This window comes from Balaenoptera ricei, chromosome 12 (assembly GCF_028023285.1).
Source record: "Balaenoptera ricei isolate mBalRic1 chromosome 12, mBalRic1.hap2, whole genome shotgun sequence".
NCBI lineage: Eukaryota > Metazoa > Chordata > Mammalia > Artiodactyla > Balaenopteridae > Balaenoptera > Balaenoptera ricei.
This window is the reverse complement of record NC_082650.1, coordinates 27,437,162-27,454,168: the sequence shown is the minus strand read 5'-3', so window position 1 is coordinate 27,454,168 and position 17,007 is coordinate 27,437,162. Positions and strand designations below refer to the sequence as shown.

Here is a 17,007-nt window from a genome sequence, read left to right as displayed (position 1 = left end):
TGAGAGAGAAATTTCTGTTGTTTAAGCTACTGGGTCTAAGGTATTTTGTTACGACAACTTAGCAAACAAATACACCAGGGAAAACGAGTTTGACTGACCAGCTTTGTTTTTTCATAGCACGAATGGCCTCCTAGCACGCTAGATAATTTACTTATTATTGCCCAACACCATCCATCTAATTGTAGCCCTCCAAGCACAGGGGTCTCTGTTGAATTTGTGATGTTTCCCAAATGCTCAGAGGAGCCAATGGCAGGTACCCTCATGCTAATATCAGAATTAGCAATTCACATGGCTCAGTGCATGTTTATTGATTGAATGAATAAACAAATGAATGAAGGGTGAAAAGGCTTGTAGGGACCAGCTGGAACGACATCAACATGAAAATTTTGCTTCTGACTTAAAAATAGCTTATGTTCAAAAACGCAGTTTCTGTGTTAGGGATCTGCCTATCCCTGGGGTAGGTTTGTTTTATCATCAGGAGAGCGGCAGCTTCCTCATGTCTTCACATCACGTGCGACAGTTCCAAGTGGTTATGACACTGTTAAAATAGGGGAAATGAAGTCTCCATGAGGGGTTTTACCTGAGCCAAAGATTCCATTAAGTTTCTCACAACTTTGTCTTGGTCTTCCGTCAGGATCCTGTGAAGCGTGGCCCGTCTCTCACTGTCCTTCCTCAGCATAAAGAATCCGGAATCCTTTTCTTCAGGAGAAGGTGGAGCGCTGTGGTCTTCAAAATTCTCGTCGGGGATGCTGTAATAATTCAGACAGCACAAATCACAATCTTCTTTACAAAATGACACACAACATACTTCTCTCACCCAAAACAAGCCAGGTCTTTACCCCAGAAAGAGCGTCCGTATTCCTTTGACATCTTTTTCTCCGCAGGACTTGGCTCTTGTTTTGAAAGAGAAGGGATCCACCTTTAACTCCGTGTCTGGAGAAACTGAGCCGTACTCACTGCTACTGCTCGCGTCCTCCACCAGGACAGGCACTGGCAGGGAGATGCTCCTAAGATACTCTGCGTGTCACGAGAGGGGGAAGGAGACGATTAAAAACGTGCACACACGGACACACCTATTGAAAGACAGCAAGATTACTTGTCAAGTGTCTCGTTCCAGTGAGTAGCAAAATTATGCTACGTAAGCGGCTGGTCGTGGGACCACAGTGCCTCCCAATGCTCAGTGTAACCCATGCAGGGGGTCGGCGAGGAAAGGGCCTCCTGGGCTCTGAAAGGAGTATCTCAGGGGTATGAAACTGGAGGAAGCACCAGGTCCAGCGGTTCTGGGTTCTGAGCCCTTCGTTTTTATTGTCCTCCTATTAGGAAGGTCATTTATGAGTCTTAGTTTTCATATCTATAAAATAAAGGACCAGATTCCTAATTTGTAAACTGTGTGCCTCAGAAGTTTAAGGTTCACCTATTTCTTGGGGCTGCCTTGGATGGGGTGAGTGAGTAGGATTCTGTGATTCTAGAACACAGGTTCCAATCCTGTTTTTCCTGAAACAAATATGTTCTTTCAGTCATATATCAGGGCTCTGCTTAAGGATTCACATTAAAAAAAAAGGTTCTTTACTAAACACAGATTTTGGAAATTAATGGACTAGACGATCTCTTAGGTCTTTCCCAGTTCTCAGACATTATGATTCTATAACAAATGTAAGCTTTTATTTTAATTTGATGGAGACTGAACTGGCACAATAGGAGGTGCCTACATTTCATCAAATACTGGTTTTAAAATAAGTAATTTTTGCCAGAAACATCTTTATCAAGCAAATCAATGTCTCAGGCCAAGAGGGCAGAACAGAAAGGGATGGGTCACTGGGAGATTAAAAAAAATCCTGAGAATTCAGGAGGCCTGGAAGAAGTTCTGAGAAAGGAGGAACAGGAGGGTTTTTAGGGAAAGGGGAGGGGACTTTTGCACTGTGGTCTACAATTCTAAACGAGCCACTGGGCATGGGCAGGCCAGAGCAAGAAGAGACCAGCAATAATAGTCATAATAACCACCTTAGGGCAGTTGCTAAGCATGTCACATGTGTAATCATACTTAATAGTTACAAAGACCCATGGGCAGGTTTTCTAACTGAATCCAGCGGACAGATGAGGTGACTAAGGGTAAGTCATTTCCAAGGTCACCCAGTTAATGCGTGAACCCAGCTCTGACCCCAATGCCCAGCCTCTTAATTCTGACTCTATAAAATCTTAAGATTCTAAAATATCTTTTTTTTTTGGTCGTGCAGCACGTGGGATCTTAGTTCCCCAATCAGGGATCGAACCCGTGCCCCGTGCAGTGGAAGCGCAGAGTCTTAACCACTGGACTGCCAGGGAAGTCCCTTAAGATTCTAAAATATCTTAAGTAAAGTTAGACTCTAAAGCCAGAGCAGAGTCCCAAATGCTCTTGAGTCATCCTGAGTGCAGAGGGGGGAGGGCGTGTGGGAAAGGTGACCCAGAGTTGGGCAGATGGACACCTTCCATCTCATGCTTGTTCTAAGGCACATGCTCACCGAGAGGGCTTGCGGGCAAAACTATCAGCTTAAATTCTCTCTCTCTAGCTCTCTCTTGCCAAGTGTGTAGAGTTGAGTTCACATAATTTCAATATGTGCGTGACGAGAATGCTTCCTAAAACAAAAACCGACGCATATGGAAGGGATAAAGCTACCATGCATCGAGCTTCTGGGCATGGCTCCAGCCTCCTTTGCTATATATTTTTTATTTTGTTCTCAGAACCAAATCTGTGAAGTAGGTACTGTTCCCAACATAGAATGCCTGATGAAACAAGTAAATTGCGGCATGTCCCATATTTAGAAAGTGGCTCAGTTGGGATCAGAACCAACTTCCAACTAAGTCCAAAGTGAATCAACTTCTGCTTAAGTCCAAAATCAGTGCCCATTTTATGACACCAAAAACAGGCTGGTGGGAAGGCTGTGGAGCACCCCGGGTCCACCTTGTGAAATGCAGTGACTGCCTTCCAGCGTCTAGGCTGCTTGTGGAGAAAGCAGGAGAGGGAGGGCGTTCTCCTCACGGAGTTCTCCTTGACTCTCAGAATTGAAGGAGGAATCTGGAAAGGCTGTGGCCAAGAAACCCCAATTACTGGGCCTCTTCTCTGGGCTGAGGCACCTTAAGGAACCTTAAGGAACCTGCCAAAGCCTGCCCCTGGCCTGTGGAAGAATGCACACGACGCTCACAGTGAACAGTTAAGCCCCTGCCTACGTGATCCACAGCTCATTCAACTTAGGAAAAGCCAAAGCCATGGTCATTTCTTTCCTATTCCTTGAAATGCATTAGTTGATCTTCCTAGAGCAGATTTACCTTCCTAGTTACGATCTTCAAAGGCCAATATTAAAAATCACAACTTGTCCTGACCAACTAAATCCAGAGAGAATATAGGACGCCAAAGGTGATAGAGGAAGGTGTCTGGCATTGAAATTTTCCACAAGAAATCCAGTAGGTGGCCAACTGGCTCCTCAATAAGAAAGAATGGACTCCTCTCAAATTGAAGATTTCAAAAACAGAGTCACCGTCTTCCATTCAGGGAGGAACAATGGAAGCCTCTCTCATGAAGGAGAAAGGTGAGGGGTTTTCTGAAGGAATGAACCCAGCCAGGCTTGCAGCCACACATCCTTAGTACCCAGAGGAGCCCCTCCATGTAAGCAAGGAGCAGAGGATAAGGCTCCTTGACAGGCAATCTAGAGCCTAACCATGATGCACCAAGCTTCAGCTCAACGGACAATATAAAAATAAACTCACCATTCGATCCAGCTGAAAGAGCTGTGGAAAGAAAAGCAAACACAGCAACATAAGCACGCGTTGGGTTTGTTGTTAAACTAAGAAATCAACAAAAAATGAAGTGAATGCTTGAAATGGGATTGATGTCCTTTCCAAACATTCAGTCTGCCCATGTCTTCCCACATAATCCCCAAAAATGCTAACAACAAACGAATCATTCACTTGTTTTTTCTTTTCTGAAATGAGTTATGGAAATTATTGCAAAAAGACAATTTATATTTTTACACTGCTATTTTATTTATAACTGGCAATCTTCTCTTTTTTTTTTTTTTTTTGAGGGGGGGTTAATTATTCAGGAAGATAGTCTCCTCTAAGAGGCAATGAGTATTTTCTACTACCTAAAATTGAAAGAACATATTATCTAGATGGTTTAGAAGTTTAACAGCTCTGTAATAGCCCTATAGCCCATCTGCGGTAATTTGGAGTTTCAGCTTGAAAAGCCTACATTTCACCCCTTTAACTTTGATCTTTGTATCAGCAACGCTAGTATATAGATGCTTATATTCTAGTTCCCTACTAACCATGTGATGGAAGATTATTATGTGTGAGGCCCTAGCATTTGTGAAACTGATGGTAACACTGCTTCCTGACCAGTTTTCAGTGATGTCTTTAAGCAAATTAGCTTACTTCTGGAAAAATCTTCCACCTTAAAAGTTTAGGATTTAGTGACTCTGACCTATACCCCCTTCAAGGCAACAACATACCTGAAAGCTTAGGTTGTGTCTTTTTCTTTTTGCTTGAAACTTTTAAGAACTCATCCATAAGCAAGTCGTTAGCACAGTCTCTATTGTCAGGGTCTGGTTCAAAACATTTCAATATGAACGCTTTGGCCTCTGTCGACATGGACTCTGGGATCTCCGGGTGGACTTTAAACATTCCCACCTAAGACACAGCACAACGTGACTTCTGAGTGACCATCTTATCCCATGGGCTCTGGGTTCCATAACCTGGTCACCTAATGCAACAAGCTCCTTTATCATATACTACAAATTCATGGCTTTTCTCAAAGTGAGACAGGACTTGTTTTCTGTAGGTTATGGAAAGTTTCCAGAGCACTTTTGTAAGTTTATCAATGATACAGGCATAGTAATTAGCTTAAGATAGTAGACAGCAGCACTACGAAATAATAATTCAGTCCTCAAAGTTTTGTGCTTGGCTTTTCCATTTATGAGATTCACTGAATACTCCCAGCAACCCAGTGGATTAAATATTATCCCTGTTACAGCAATGAGAAAAATGAGGCTCACGGGTGTGAGGTTATATGCTTATGAAAAGGCAGATCTGGTATTTGAACCTTCATTTGTTTGGCTTAAAGCATATGTTGTTTCTCCTGTGCCACGGTTTGTGAACGTTTTCCCTGTCTCAAATTGCCTACATTAAAAGAGATATTTAAAAATACTTAAAATTGGGACTTCCCTGGTGGCACAGTGGTTAAAAATCCACCTGCCAATGCAGGCAACACAGGTTCGAGCCCTGGTCCAGGGAGATACCACATGCTGCGGAGCAACTAAGCCCATGTGCCACAACTACTGAGCCTGCACTCTAGAACCTGTGAGCCACAACTACTGAGCCCGCATGCCACAACTACTGAAGCCCGCGTGGCTAGAGCCTGTGCTCTGCAACAAGAGAAGCCACCACAATAAGCCCGCGCACCGCAACGAAGAGTAGCCCCCGCTCTCTGTAACTAGAGAAAGCCCGCGCAGCAATGAAGACACAATGCAGCCAAAAATAAATAAATAAAATAAATAAATTTATAAAAATAAATAAAAATACTTAAACAGTTTTTCTATAACAATGAGAACTTTCTTCTCATTGACGTCATTCTAATTTTTTTTCAGTAATGTTTTCATGTATTTAGTACAGAGAAAACTTCCTAAGGAAATCTTCTTTGTTATTAAATAGCTTATATGAATTTATTATTATATAGATAATAAGATATAATTATCTGTAATAATTATAAAGCCTTTATTTACTATGTGTCAGACACTGTTCTAAGTGCTTTGCACATATTGTCTTATCCACTCCTCAAAACCCTTTATTAGATAGGTACTATTTTTATACCCATTTTATAGATGAGGAAACTGAGATACAAGAAGGTTAAGTAATTTACCTAAAGTCATCAAATAGTTTGACTGTGTCAGAGCCTGGATTCAAACATTGCAAATCTGTGCCAGAGTATGCTATCTCATCTAAAGCATGTTGTATAATAATCCCGGCACTGTGTGGGTAACAGAGGAGCATTTCAGAGTGAAGTCCTAGAGATTGGTGAAAACTTGAAAGACTGGCCAAGAAGAGAAAGACATCCATTCAGGTCCAGAAAGGCAGCTCCCTGAGCAGCTCTCATTGTTCTTTCAGGTTTGGTTACACTACTATCTCTGTATCAGCAGTAGCCTATCAATATTGTCTCTTAAAGTAAACCAAGCTTTGTACAAACACAGAAGGTATGTAATATGTGGTCCCTCATAAGAGGCTATTCACAAACGGAGTAAGTACTAGAAACACGATCAGTGGCAGGGAAAGGAATAACAAATTATGATCAAAAGTCCGATGCCTTAGAGAATAGCAGGCATGTGAGCTTTACTTCTTGGGAAACAGGTGTTCAGCTTCATGTTCCTCTGGCTTGGTGAAGTGGCAGGTGAGGACTACAGGGATTCATGGGCAGGTCACTGTTTGCGCAGGCCCCGGATGCTGAAGCTGTGGCCCCTGGGCTCTCTCGGGCCTATTTCCATATCCTGTGCTCCCTATTGTGAGAGATGGAGCTGCTTCCTTTCCCACCCCCAAAACAGTTACTAATGGGCAAATTAACAGGCTAGAAGAGTAGATAGATGAGAATAAGGTTGATGTACTTAAAATAGCAACTATGCCCTTTTATCTACGGCGCCTTCAAACTATGATGATAGAAGAGTAAAGGAAAATATGTCTTTAATACCTCAACGGATAAAACATGTATTTATATCTCCCTCAGTGGAAGATTTTTCAGACTGTGTTTCCCAGAGAGCTTAAATCATCTTCTGTGGAGTGATGTGTTATTCATACTGCATTGTGAAAGGGCAGTCACAGGAAGTTACACTGAATCGCACTTTACAGTTGGGAAAACTAATGTGGAGAGAGATGCTCCACGTGAGGCAGAGGTGCTGACCGGGGGGAGTGAATCTTGAACTTTATATCTTAGGTTGTGCTTACTTAGGCTCCTGTCATTTTACCTAAAAAAATATGACATACACACATGGAACATCCAGGAGCTATGAAGAGCTTTAACCACTGGTTTTTAAGACATTTAAGACACATGAAATGTGACCTTGAACATAGCTGCTTGTGGTTCCCCGAGTTCATAAAAGGGTGGTTTTCCAGTGGCCATTTCAATGATCGTGCAGCCCAAAGACCAAATGTCTGCTGCTTTCCCGTAGCCTCTGGGTCCTTTATCTATTATTTCTGGTGCCATATACTGAAGGGTACCTGCACATAATTCAAACACAGTTACACTTTAAAAAGAGAAAACAGATGAACACCTAATGACAGTTTCAATTTCTTTATAGAAATAAGGTAACTTTAAAAGCATGATTCGGAAAAAAAAAAAAAAAAGCATGATTCGGGTCTTAATAGCTCATCTTCTTTGAATTCCAGTTTTTTCTGCTGTTAATAAAAGGGGAAATAGCAGTTTTCATAATGGATTTCATTGGTGACATAAAAATAGCTTACTAATATTATCTGTTTACGAATAGATACTTTCTCCTCTCCTAGATAGTTGATTATAATTGAGGCATCATTTCATTGGGACCTCTTAGAAACTTCGAACAATCATTTGAGAATAACAGAAAATATATCAACACACATTTTTCTGCAATCAGTTTTTCAAATACATGAAGACTCCCTTTATGTATACTTCTAATCTTTTCCAGGAAAAATTTAGGTCATTCATCCATTTCCTTAGTCTGTTATTTCTCAATTTCTGATTGAATGCTCAGTTATTCTGTTTTCATTCTCATTTCTTAATCATGAAAGCATGAAGATTCTGAAAGTCACTGTTAAAAATAATGTAAATAGTTTTGGGTGTACGTTATTCTGTAAATCTAACATACGTGGCTTCTGCTGTGAGCCTGTGGTCCATGGATAACAGATTAATGGGTCAAAGACAGGTCATGAGCCATCAGTATATACAAATCACCAGAGTTTAGAAGAATAGAAAGAAAAACAGAGGAGATTTAAAAGGCTTCATGGAATCAGAGAGTCGAAGAGTGTGGTATGACGCAAAGAGCATTAAGTGGGGGCCAAGAACCCCGGTTCTAGTTCTGGCTTCGTATATCCCAAGTGGACACTCAATCGCAATTGTCTCATCGGCTCAAACTAGAGGCTAAATTTATACGTCTAACCTGGAGTGATTTCTCAAAGTCCAGCAATGAGTCAGGAGTGCGAACAGGAACAGATAATTGCATATCCCCGGCTTCTGATGTACTCATGCAAATGATATAATCAGCAAACAGGAACCCATCCAAGATGCCATAATGAATTATTTCAAGTTCTGAGGCATTTGCCAAAAGAGCCACTTCAGTATTTTCTGATTCATAACCAAAGTGACAGACATTTTGATAAATACAGGCAACACCTTTTATGAATGCTCCATGCCTGATTTATAGGTGAAAACTGCTACACAAATTTCCTCTAAACAGTTCCTATAAAATCCACTATGAAAGGCTAGAAACTGGCTGTGTTTATAAAAATAAGGAAAAGTATATTATTTTTGTCACATATTGTCATTTTGCCAGGTTTATCTTCCAGACCTCATCATTACATGACAGTAGCTCATGTTCACAGTCATACACGACTCCACATGTCTGCTCTCAGCTTAAATCAGTAACATTATTGGAGGAAAGCATTTCTCCTGGCGAAGGATAAGGTAACCACGCTCTTCAAATCACTACCCTTAGGAGAAAACTGTTATGATTTCTCTTCATTGATAGCTTCCCCCAAAGTGATCATTTTTTACAATGTAAATAAAATCAAGTGATTGTTTAGAAAATATGTGTTGAAGTCTACCACTCTTTTTTTATCTCTGGATCTAAAATAGACTTAATGAAAGAATTTAAGCTGTACTAATATCTCGGTAGGAATTACAATTGACCAAAAATATAGTGAATTTTAAAAATTGGACAATTCAAGTAATATCTTAATAATAAATTATGCAATGTTTTTATTCACAGGTAATATTTCAAAGAGCAATATCTGCCAATTGTGTTTAATTATCCCCCATCGAGCAAGTGCCAAAAAAAGCAGGCTTAGCCATGTGTTCCTATCTGCTCTCCTTACTCCACAAGCACATGACACAATATTTTATATAAAGAGATTTATAGAGTTGGATAATGAAGATCAAGCCAATCTGAACATTAGCCCAAGGAAAACAAGTGAGAGTATTAACTGTAAAACCCATAGCTCATATATCTTCATTAAAATAAAAAATTACTTTAAAATAATCTGTTTTAGAATTTCTTTGCCACTGCAACCACCCAGGAGCCACTACAAGTTAGTGGTTAAAAGCTTAAACTTTGATGTCACACTACATCCACTCATTCATTTAGCAGATCTATACTGAGGGTCTACTATGGGCCAGGCACTTAGAATATAGCAGTGGCTGAAACAGGCAAAAATCCCTGGGCTTGTACAGCTTACATTTTTGCAGTGGGAGACAGACAATAAACTATAGTACAATAGATAAATAAATTATATAAATGTTAGTAAGTGATGTGTTAAGATAAAAAAAAAAAAAAAAAAAAAGCAGGGGATGAGGATCGCAAGTGCCCAGGAAAGGGCTGCCATGGAAACAGGGCACTCACAGGCCTCACTGAGATGACATCTGAGTTAAGGCTGGAAGGAGGTGAGGGACTTAGCCAGGCAGAGAGTTGGGAGAAGAGTGTTATAGAAGGAAAAGCATGTGCAAAGGCCCTGAAGCAGGACCCCGCCTGGTGTAATGAAGGAAGTGCAGGAAGGCCTATACAAGGTGGGAAGGGTAGGAAATGGGTCTAAAATGTAATGGACTCCGAGTAGGTCTGAGCCTTGTTCATCATTGTAAGGACTTTGGTGTCTATTTACTCAAAAAATAGAAAGCCATTGAGGTCTTTGAGTGATAGGGCTTGATTTATGTTTTTACAGGATTGCTCTGGCTGTGGTGTTGAGGGAAGACAGTAGGGGCAAGAGTGGAAGCAGGGAGAACAGGCTATTGAGGTCATGCAGGGGAGGTGGGAGCTGTGGAAGGAGGGAGGAGCTGGTCCAAATTTGGACACATTTTGAAGGCAGAGCCAATAGGTTTCCTTGGTGGATTGAGTTGAAGCATGAGAAAAGCGAGGCGCCGTGGATAACTCTAAGTTTGGAGTGGCCAATCGAGACAGAGAAGAGGGTGGGTGGAACAGGTTTCGGGAGAAGCTGATTCATTCCATTTGGCATGTTAAGTCTAGTTGAATTGCAGCTCTTTTCCTTACTAGATTTGTGACCTCAGGCAAGTTACTTAACCTCTTTGAACCTTAATTTTCTCACCATAGACTGGGAAAATGATACCTAAGGATTAGGGTTGATACATGAATTTCAATGAAATAACATGGAATGCAATTAACAGGGATGCAGTAAGCGCCCCACAGGGAGTAGTTGCTGCCGCCCTCCCTCTCACCAAATCACTAAGAAGTCACACAGGTCACTGTCTTTCAACTCAGTTCATCAGAGGTTGCCTATACCTGTGCCTTGGCCAGCGCTGAGTTAGTGCTGTGAGGCCTGCACACCCCAGGCCCTCGTGATCAGCGCTGGAGACAGACCCACGCATATGTGTCACACACATCACATCATGTGAGGTCAGTGCAAGAAGTCCAAGCAAAGGGGTCCTGGAGGACTGCTTTACTACAACTTCTCTGGCGATTTAAAAAAAAATGTGTTAAAGATAAGCAGCAGATAGTAAATTAACACCTTGCCCAAATCAAGAGCCTGAAAGTAAGGATTTTCTTTGCAGAAATTACTGAGTCTTGGCAGCATCTAAAGTGACTCTTGCCAAATGGAGGGAGTATGAGGAAGAGAAATGTAAATATATTTAAAGTTGCTAGAAGGATGAAATTTATTTTGTTCAAAAAAATACATTCTAAATGTGTTTAATTCTGTGCCCTGAAATACCCACTGCCGTTGAGAGTAGGAATGGGGTCAGAGAATTTGCTGATTGAATGTTCTGAGGAGAAGCCTTATAGACTTTCTCTCTCTCTTCCTTTCCCCTTTCCAGGCTTCCAGAACAGATTCTTCAGCAAGGTGGAGAAAAAGATGGACTGGAGCAAGAAGATCAAAGCAAAGAACAAGGGGTGGATTAAAAATCTGAGTTCTATCATTTACAAACACATGTGACTTCCGGGTATGAAGTCCCTTCTCTCTCTCAATTTCTTCATCTGCAAAATGGAGGCCATGCCACCTCCTCACAGAATTCAGAAAGGGGGACATCTGGCCATTTTGCTTTATATTAGACCAAAGATAATTCATTATCTTTTTTTTTTTTTTTTTTTTGGCCGCGCCATGCCACTTGCGGGGTCTTAGTTCCCCGACCAGGGATTGAACCCGGGGCCAAAGCAGTGGAAGCGCTGGGTCCTAACCACTAGACCGCCAGGGAATTCCCAATAACAAGAACTTAACATTTCATGAGAATCAGCAGAATAATGGAGTGCTAAAAGCTTGGAGTGGAGAGCAGGGTTGGAGTTCCAGATGCCCTCCCCATAACTGTTGGGCAGTCAATCTCTCTGAGCCTCTGTTTCCTCTTGGCTACTGTCACCTTTTTGGAAATCACTTTGTCTCCACCCTCTCAGGATTTTGCTCCAGCGGCAGCTCAGTAGCTGCACTGCCTAATTTCTCAGGAAAGCTTTCTCCCCACCCTGCTTCTGAGTTAGTGAGTCACTTCCTTTTTCTGAATTGAAATCTTAGTTATTTATGTGCTGTGTAGGGGAATAGACCACAGGGAGTAAACAGATTAGGAAAGAGGGAACGCATAGTCCAAATGGGAAATGATTAAAGTATAAGTAAGAATCACTGAGAGGCTGGGCTAAAGAAACGTTAAAAAAAGGAATCTTGTTGGGATTATAGTGGTTGTAGACCAACCAGGAGAGAAGTAACGACATGAAAAGAAAAACAAATAACAAATTGAGAGTTAAAAAAAAAATCTTCAGCGGCATTAAGCAGGAGACTGAGCGAGTCATATAAATACGAGGTAAGAAATGGGCCAGATCAAATTCTCTATAACATTTTTCAGGGCATCAAAAGATATCAACATTAATGTTGGTGAGAACACAGACTAAATTTACCTCTCACATTATGCTCAAATGCAGCAATTATTTCTTTAATTACATAAGGTCTCTATCATCATTGCAAAAACATACCAGTAAAAGTTTCAGTACATGGATTTATGCCAGCAAGCCTCTTTGATGTCCCGAAATCAGAGATCTTGAGAACACCGCTATAGGTATTAATCAACACATTGTCACCCTAGAGAAGAGAGAATTTTAATCAAAAATGTTATCTTTCTTCCAATATTGTTTGTTGTTGGCTTGAAAGTCTAGTAAGTAAAGGTGTCCTTACAGCAAAAAGGACACTGATTCTATACTCTTCCTTAATAGTTAATCTCAGTAGTGAATTCTTGACACCACCTTCGTTTACATATTATCAGTTCACAATATGCTACTCAGGTCACAAGGTCAAACGAGGTTTACAGATAGTAGGGGCTATTTGTGTGTGATATGGGTATGATAAGTTAACGATATTTATAACTTCTCAATCACTTTACTTTCTTTTCTATGTTGTTTTACTTCTTTTCCTGGACTATTTAGGGGCAGCACAAATAAATGGGTATTTGGGTTGGTTTTAGGGTAGTAAGATTAACTTACTTTCAATAGTCCAGACTTTGTCATAAATTTACTAGTTCTGAATTTTCCCTTTTTAAGGAGAATTGCAAAAATTATCTAATTTTAGTTCAACGCATGAGTATATGATACTTGTGAGAAGTGGGGATTTTATTTTTTCCTTCTAACTATTCATCCATTAATTGAACAAATATTTACTGAGTAGCAAGGATACAAAGATTAACCAGCCTGTAAGCCTCTTGGGAGCGAGGACCATGTCCTGTTTAACTTTGTTCTGCTGAGCCACCCCCACAGGGCACCTGAAACAGGGCCAGGCATAGCGTGGAAACTGAATCTTTTTTGGTTGAACATGGTTAAGGGGTTTATTCCTTGAGTAGAAGAGATAAGACATGAATATCAATAACTGACTCAGGGCAGAGTGCTGTTTCTAGGATTTATTTATCATTCCAAATTAATACCCACAAGACAATATGACTTTTGCAAATAAAACAATTACTCATCAGGCAACTTACGAGAATGAATCCTAGTTCATCCTACCTTTATATCCCGGTGAACTATCTGATTGTCATGGAGGTATTTTAATCCTTCCAGTATTTGCTTGGTATAAAAGCCAATTGTTTGCTCGTTGTCTTTCAGTGGGCCCCATTTGGAACGAAGGAGAGCAGAAAGACTTCCTGTAAGTAGGGAGAAACAGTGGATAAAATCTTATCCAAATGAATTCTTTAAAGCATGTTAATAATGTAACATGAATTTAAGCTAACATTTATTGGTTATTAACAGTGGCCCGGGTACTATACTAGATACAGTACTTGGGCTCAGATATAAATAGGAAAGTGTCCCTGCTCTGAAGATGGTCATTATCAAATACAGTCAAAGACCACTCAGTTTGCTAACCTTAATCCAAGTCACGATGATTGATACAAAAACAGTTCTGATACTTATTTATTGTCCCCGAATAAACTGTAAGGTAATGTCATATGTCAAATTTTTCTGTACATTTAGACAAATTAAGACCTGTAAACTAGTAAATCCCATTCAATTTTACTCCTCTTCAAGGCCCTAGAAACATATTTTTTAAAGTAAGTTGTTTTCTGAGGTTTTCCTATACTTCATTTATTTATTTATTTTTATTGAGATATAGTTGATGTACCATATTATATGTTTCAGGTGTACAACATAGTGATTCATAATTTTTAAAGGTTATATTCCATTTATAGTTATTATAAAATATTGGCTATAATCCCTGTGTGGTACAATATATCCTTGTAGCTTATTTATACATAGTAGAAACTTAACACATTTTAAAGAAAAAAACCCATCTCTTACCCCCTGGGACCTGCTCCATGAAGATTTTAATGAAACCATTCTCACTGAAAGAGCCCAGATACTGAACAATATTTTTGTGCTTCAGATGCTTATGCAGTGCTATTTCTTCATGTAGGGGCTGGGAGTATCTGAAAGACATGCAAATGCCAGTGAGCTAATTTAGTAGCCAGACTTTTGTGTATAAATTTAAGCAATACAAATGGAAAATCCCCATATATGAAATCAAATATGACCATCTAAGGCCTTTATTTCTCATCACATAAATTCTGTAAAGTTGGAGCCCTGGTAGGGTCTAAGGGGAAATGTGCCAGGTACTGTTCTACGTCTTCTGTATATATTAACTCATTTCTCACAACAAGCCCATGAGAAGGTACTACTAAGATGCCCATGTTACAGATAAGGAAATTGATTCACAGAGAGGATAACTAACCTGCCCAAGGTCTCAAAGCTTAGTAAGTGAAAGAGCTAAGATTTGAACCCAGGAAAACTGAAATCATCCACACAACTCACTGTCCACATTAACACGACCTTCTATTCCATTGGCTTCATAAGTTTATTATTCCAGGAGATTCTTGCTCAGGAAGATAAAAATTACAAATAATTTTAATATTCATTCCAGAACTTACTGGAAGGCCCAGCAGCTCTTCAGTAGAAAACATAAAACCATTTATATGCCAAGCCTCCTTGATTCTATTCTATTCAATTCTATTCTATCATAATTTTTTTACCCAATCCTAACTGAGCCTCCATACTGAAAGACCAGTTTTAGACCAGACCTCAAAATCATGTACTTGGTATATACTGCTTTATCAAATTATAAGATGAAAGTGTTTTGTATTTCTGGAACAGACAGAACAACACTTTTTTTTTTTTAATTTTTATTGGAGTATAGCTGCCTTATAACATTTGTGTTAGTGTCTACTGTACAGCAAAGTGAATCAGCTATACGTATACATATATCCCCTCTTTTTTGGATTTCCTTCCCATTTAGGTCACCACAGAGCACGGAGTAGAGTTCCCTGTGCTATACAGTAGGTTCTCATTTGTTACCTATTTTATATATAATATCAGTAGTGTATAGATGTCAATCCCAATCTCCCAATTCATTCCCCGCTTCCCCTTTGGTACCCATACATTTTTTTTTGAATTTTTTTTATTTTTTATACAGCAAGTTCTTAGTAGTTATCTATTTTATACATATTAGTGTATACATGTCAATCCCTATCTCCCAATTCATCCCACCCCCATCCCCCCACCCTCCACTTTCTCCCCTTGGTGTCCATATGTTTGTTCTCTGCGTCTGTGTCTCTGTTTCTGCTTTGTAAATAAGATTATCATACAGAGTGAAGTCAGAAAGAGAAAAACAAATATCATATATTAACGCATATATGTGGAATCAGAACAACACTTTTGATGATTATCTGAAGTACTATGAAGTTTGTAGGCTCTTAACAATCCTGAATATTAATATATCATCATATATTATATTAATATAATTATTGTATAACTAACTGTGGTAGGATGTCAGCATAAAGAGAGACTCAAAGCTATTCCCTAATTTTTTTCTGTTGTACAATGGAGGCTACAGGTATGAAAGGCATTAACCACTAAAACATAAAATACATGCTGCCTCGTAATTTGCTTCAGTTCCACGTGTAAGAAATGCTCAGATCTTATAATGGCAAATCCATATAAGCAGAATGGATTTTTCTGAATGCCAGTAAGAATACTAGAATCAGTTAGTATTGAATAATATATTAGTAGGTTACAAAAAACCCAAATTCATTTAATTAATTAATTTTAAAAATTTATTTATTTACTTATTTATTTATTGGCCATGCCGCCAAGCTTGTGGGATCTTAGTTCCCTGACCAGGGATTGAACCCAGGCCCTGGCAGTGAAAGCACTGAGTCCTAACCACTGGACCGCCAGGGAATTCCTGCAAATTCATTTAATTTAAACAAACTTTTATATTCTGTGAAATATTACTCAGAAAGCTGCCAACAACAACAAAAAATTGACTTGTATATTAGATCTTTTACTAATTTTAGTTTTCTTTAGAATTGCTCTAGGAACTAAAGGCTGGTATTAAACTAAACCCCTTAACAAGGTATCAACTAGGGACAACACCATTTTGATTATTGCTTGAATGAGTTAACACAAGAAATACCAGTGTTACCAAGAAGATCCTTAGGTAATGACTCTCAACTATGAAGACATTTACAAGTTACTTTTTCCATGGAGTTTAAAACAATCTATTAACACTAGTTACTAAGATTGCTCTTGATATGCATGAAATAAAATAGTGGCAATATTGGGCCAATTCTATAGATTTGGTAGATCAAGATGAATAAATTATCTGAAGCAAGAGGCTAACTCAGTTTATGATAATTAAAGGGCTCCCACCCCTGACACTCTATTAAATATCAATCATAAATGTTTAAATATAAGATCCTGGAGAAACAAATGTACTACACACACTCCTCCTTATGTAACCAAAGGATAGCTCAAAAGTTACAATAATAGTCAGGATTCATCCTGGCTAAGAATAAGAACTTTTCTCCAATATGGAAATGATTAGTAACACCTAGCAATTCTCACTAAATGTAAGTGAAAGTTTAAGTATCAAGCACTCAATTAGCATGAAATTATAATTTGTTCAGGTCAATAAGCAATGTTTGTCTACAGGAATTACAAGAAAATCCTGTTTCTTCTCAATTAGCTGTGACAATGGAAAGAAGAAATGGTACAGATAGAGATACCTGCATTTAGCTTTGAAAAATTATTAAATCATATGTGTCTCCAGAGCACCTCTGCTGAGTCATATTCCCACTACAACCATCCAAAGCAGTGGTTCCCAACCTCGGCTGGACATTTGCATCTCCCGGAAGGATTTCTAAAAATATCAATGCCCACGACCCACCCCAGAATTCTGAGGGGTAGGGCCTGAGTATCAGTATCAGTAAAGTTCCCCAGATGGCTCTAATATACAGCTGGGTGGAAATACCTGATCTAAGTTAATAGTTGAGGGGTG

The 17,007-nt window shown here is 39.4% G+C and overlaps 1 protein-coding gene across 4 annotated transcripts in view; it reads right to left on the bottom strand.

Moving 5' to 3' along the window:
* The window catches only part of MAP3K5 (mitogen-activated protein kinase kinase kinase 5), a 221,493-nt gene that overhangs the window by 27,594 nt on the left and 176,892 nt on the right, over positions 1-17,007 (bottom strand). For all 4 annotated transcript variants that reach the window (XM_059941122.1, XM_059941121.1, XM_059941123.1 and 1 more), the window contains 8 exons: positions 13,974-14,101; positions 13,185-13,321; positions 12,168-12,273; positions 7,079-7,236; positions 4,485-4,662; positions 3,742-3,762; positions 840-1,017; positions 581-749 (listed from right to left, as the gene is read on the bottom strand). In XM_059941122.1, coding sequence (XP_059797105.1) covers positions 581-749; positions 840-1,017; positions 3,742-3,762; positions 4,485-4,662; positions 7,079-7,236; positions 12,168-12,273; positions 13,185-13,321; positions 13,974-14,101 — 1,075 coding nt within the window. The remainder of the gene's footprint in view (positions 1-580; positions 750-839; positions 1,018-3,741; positions 3,763-4,484; positions 4,663-7,078; positions 7,237-12,167; positions 12,274-13,184; positions 13,322-13,973; positions 14,102-17,007) is intronic.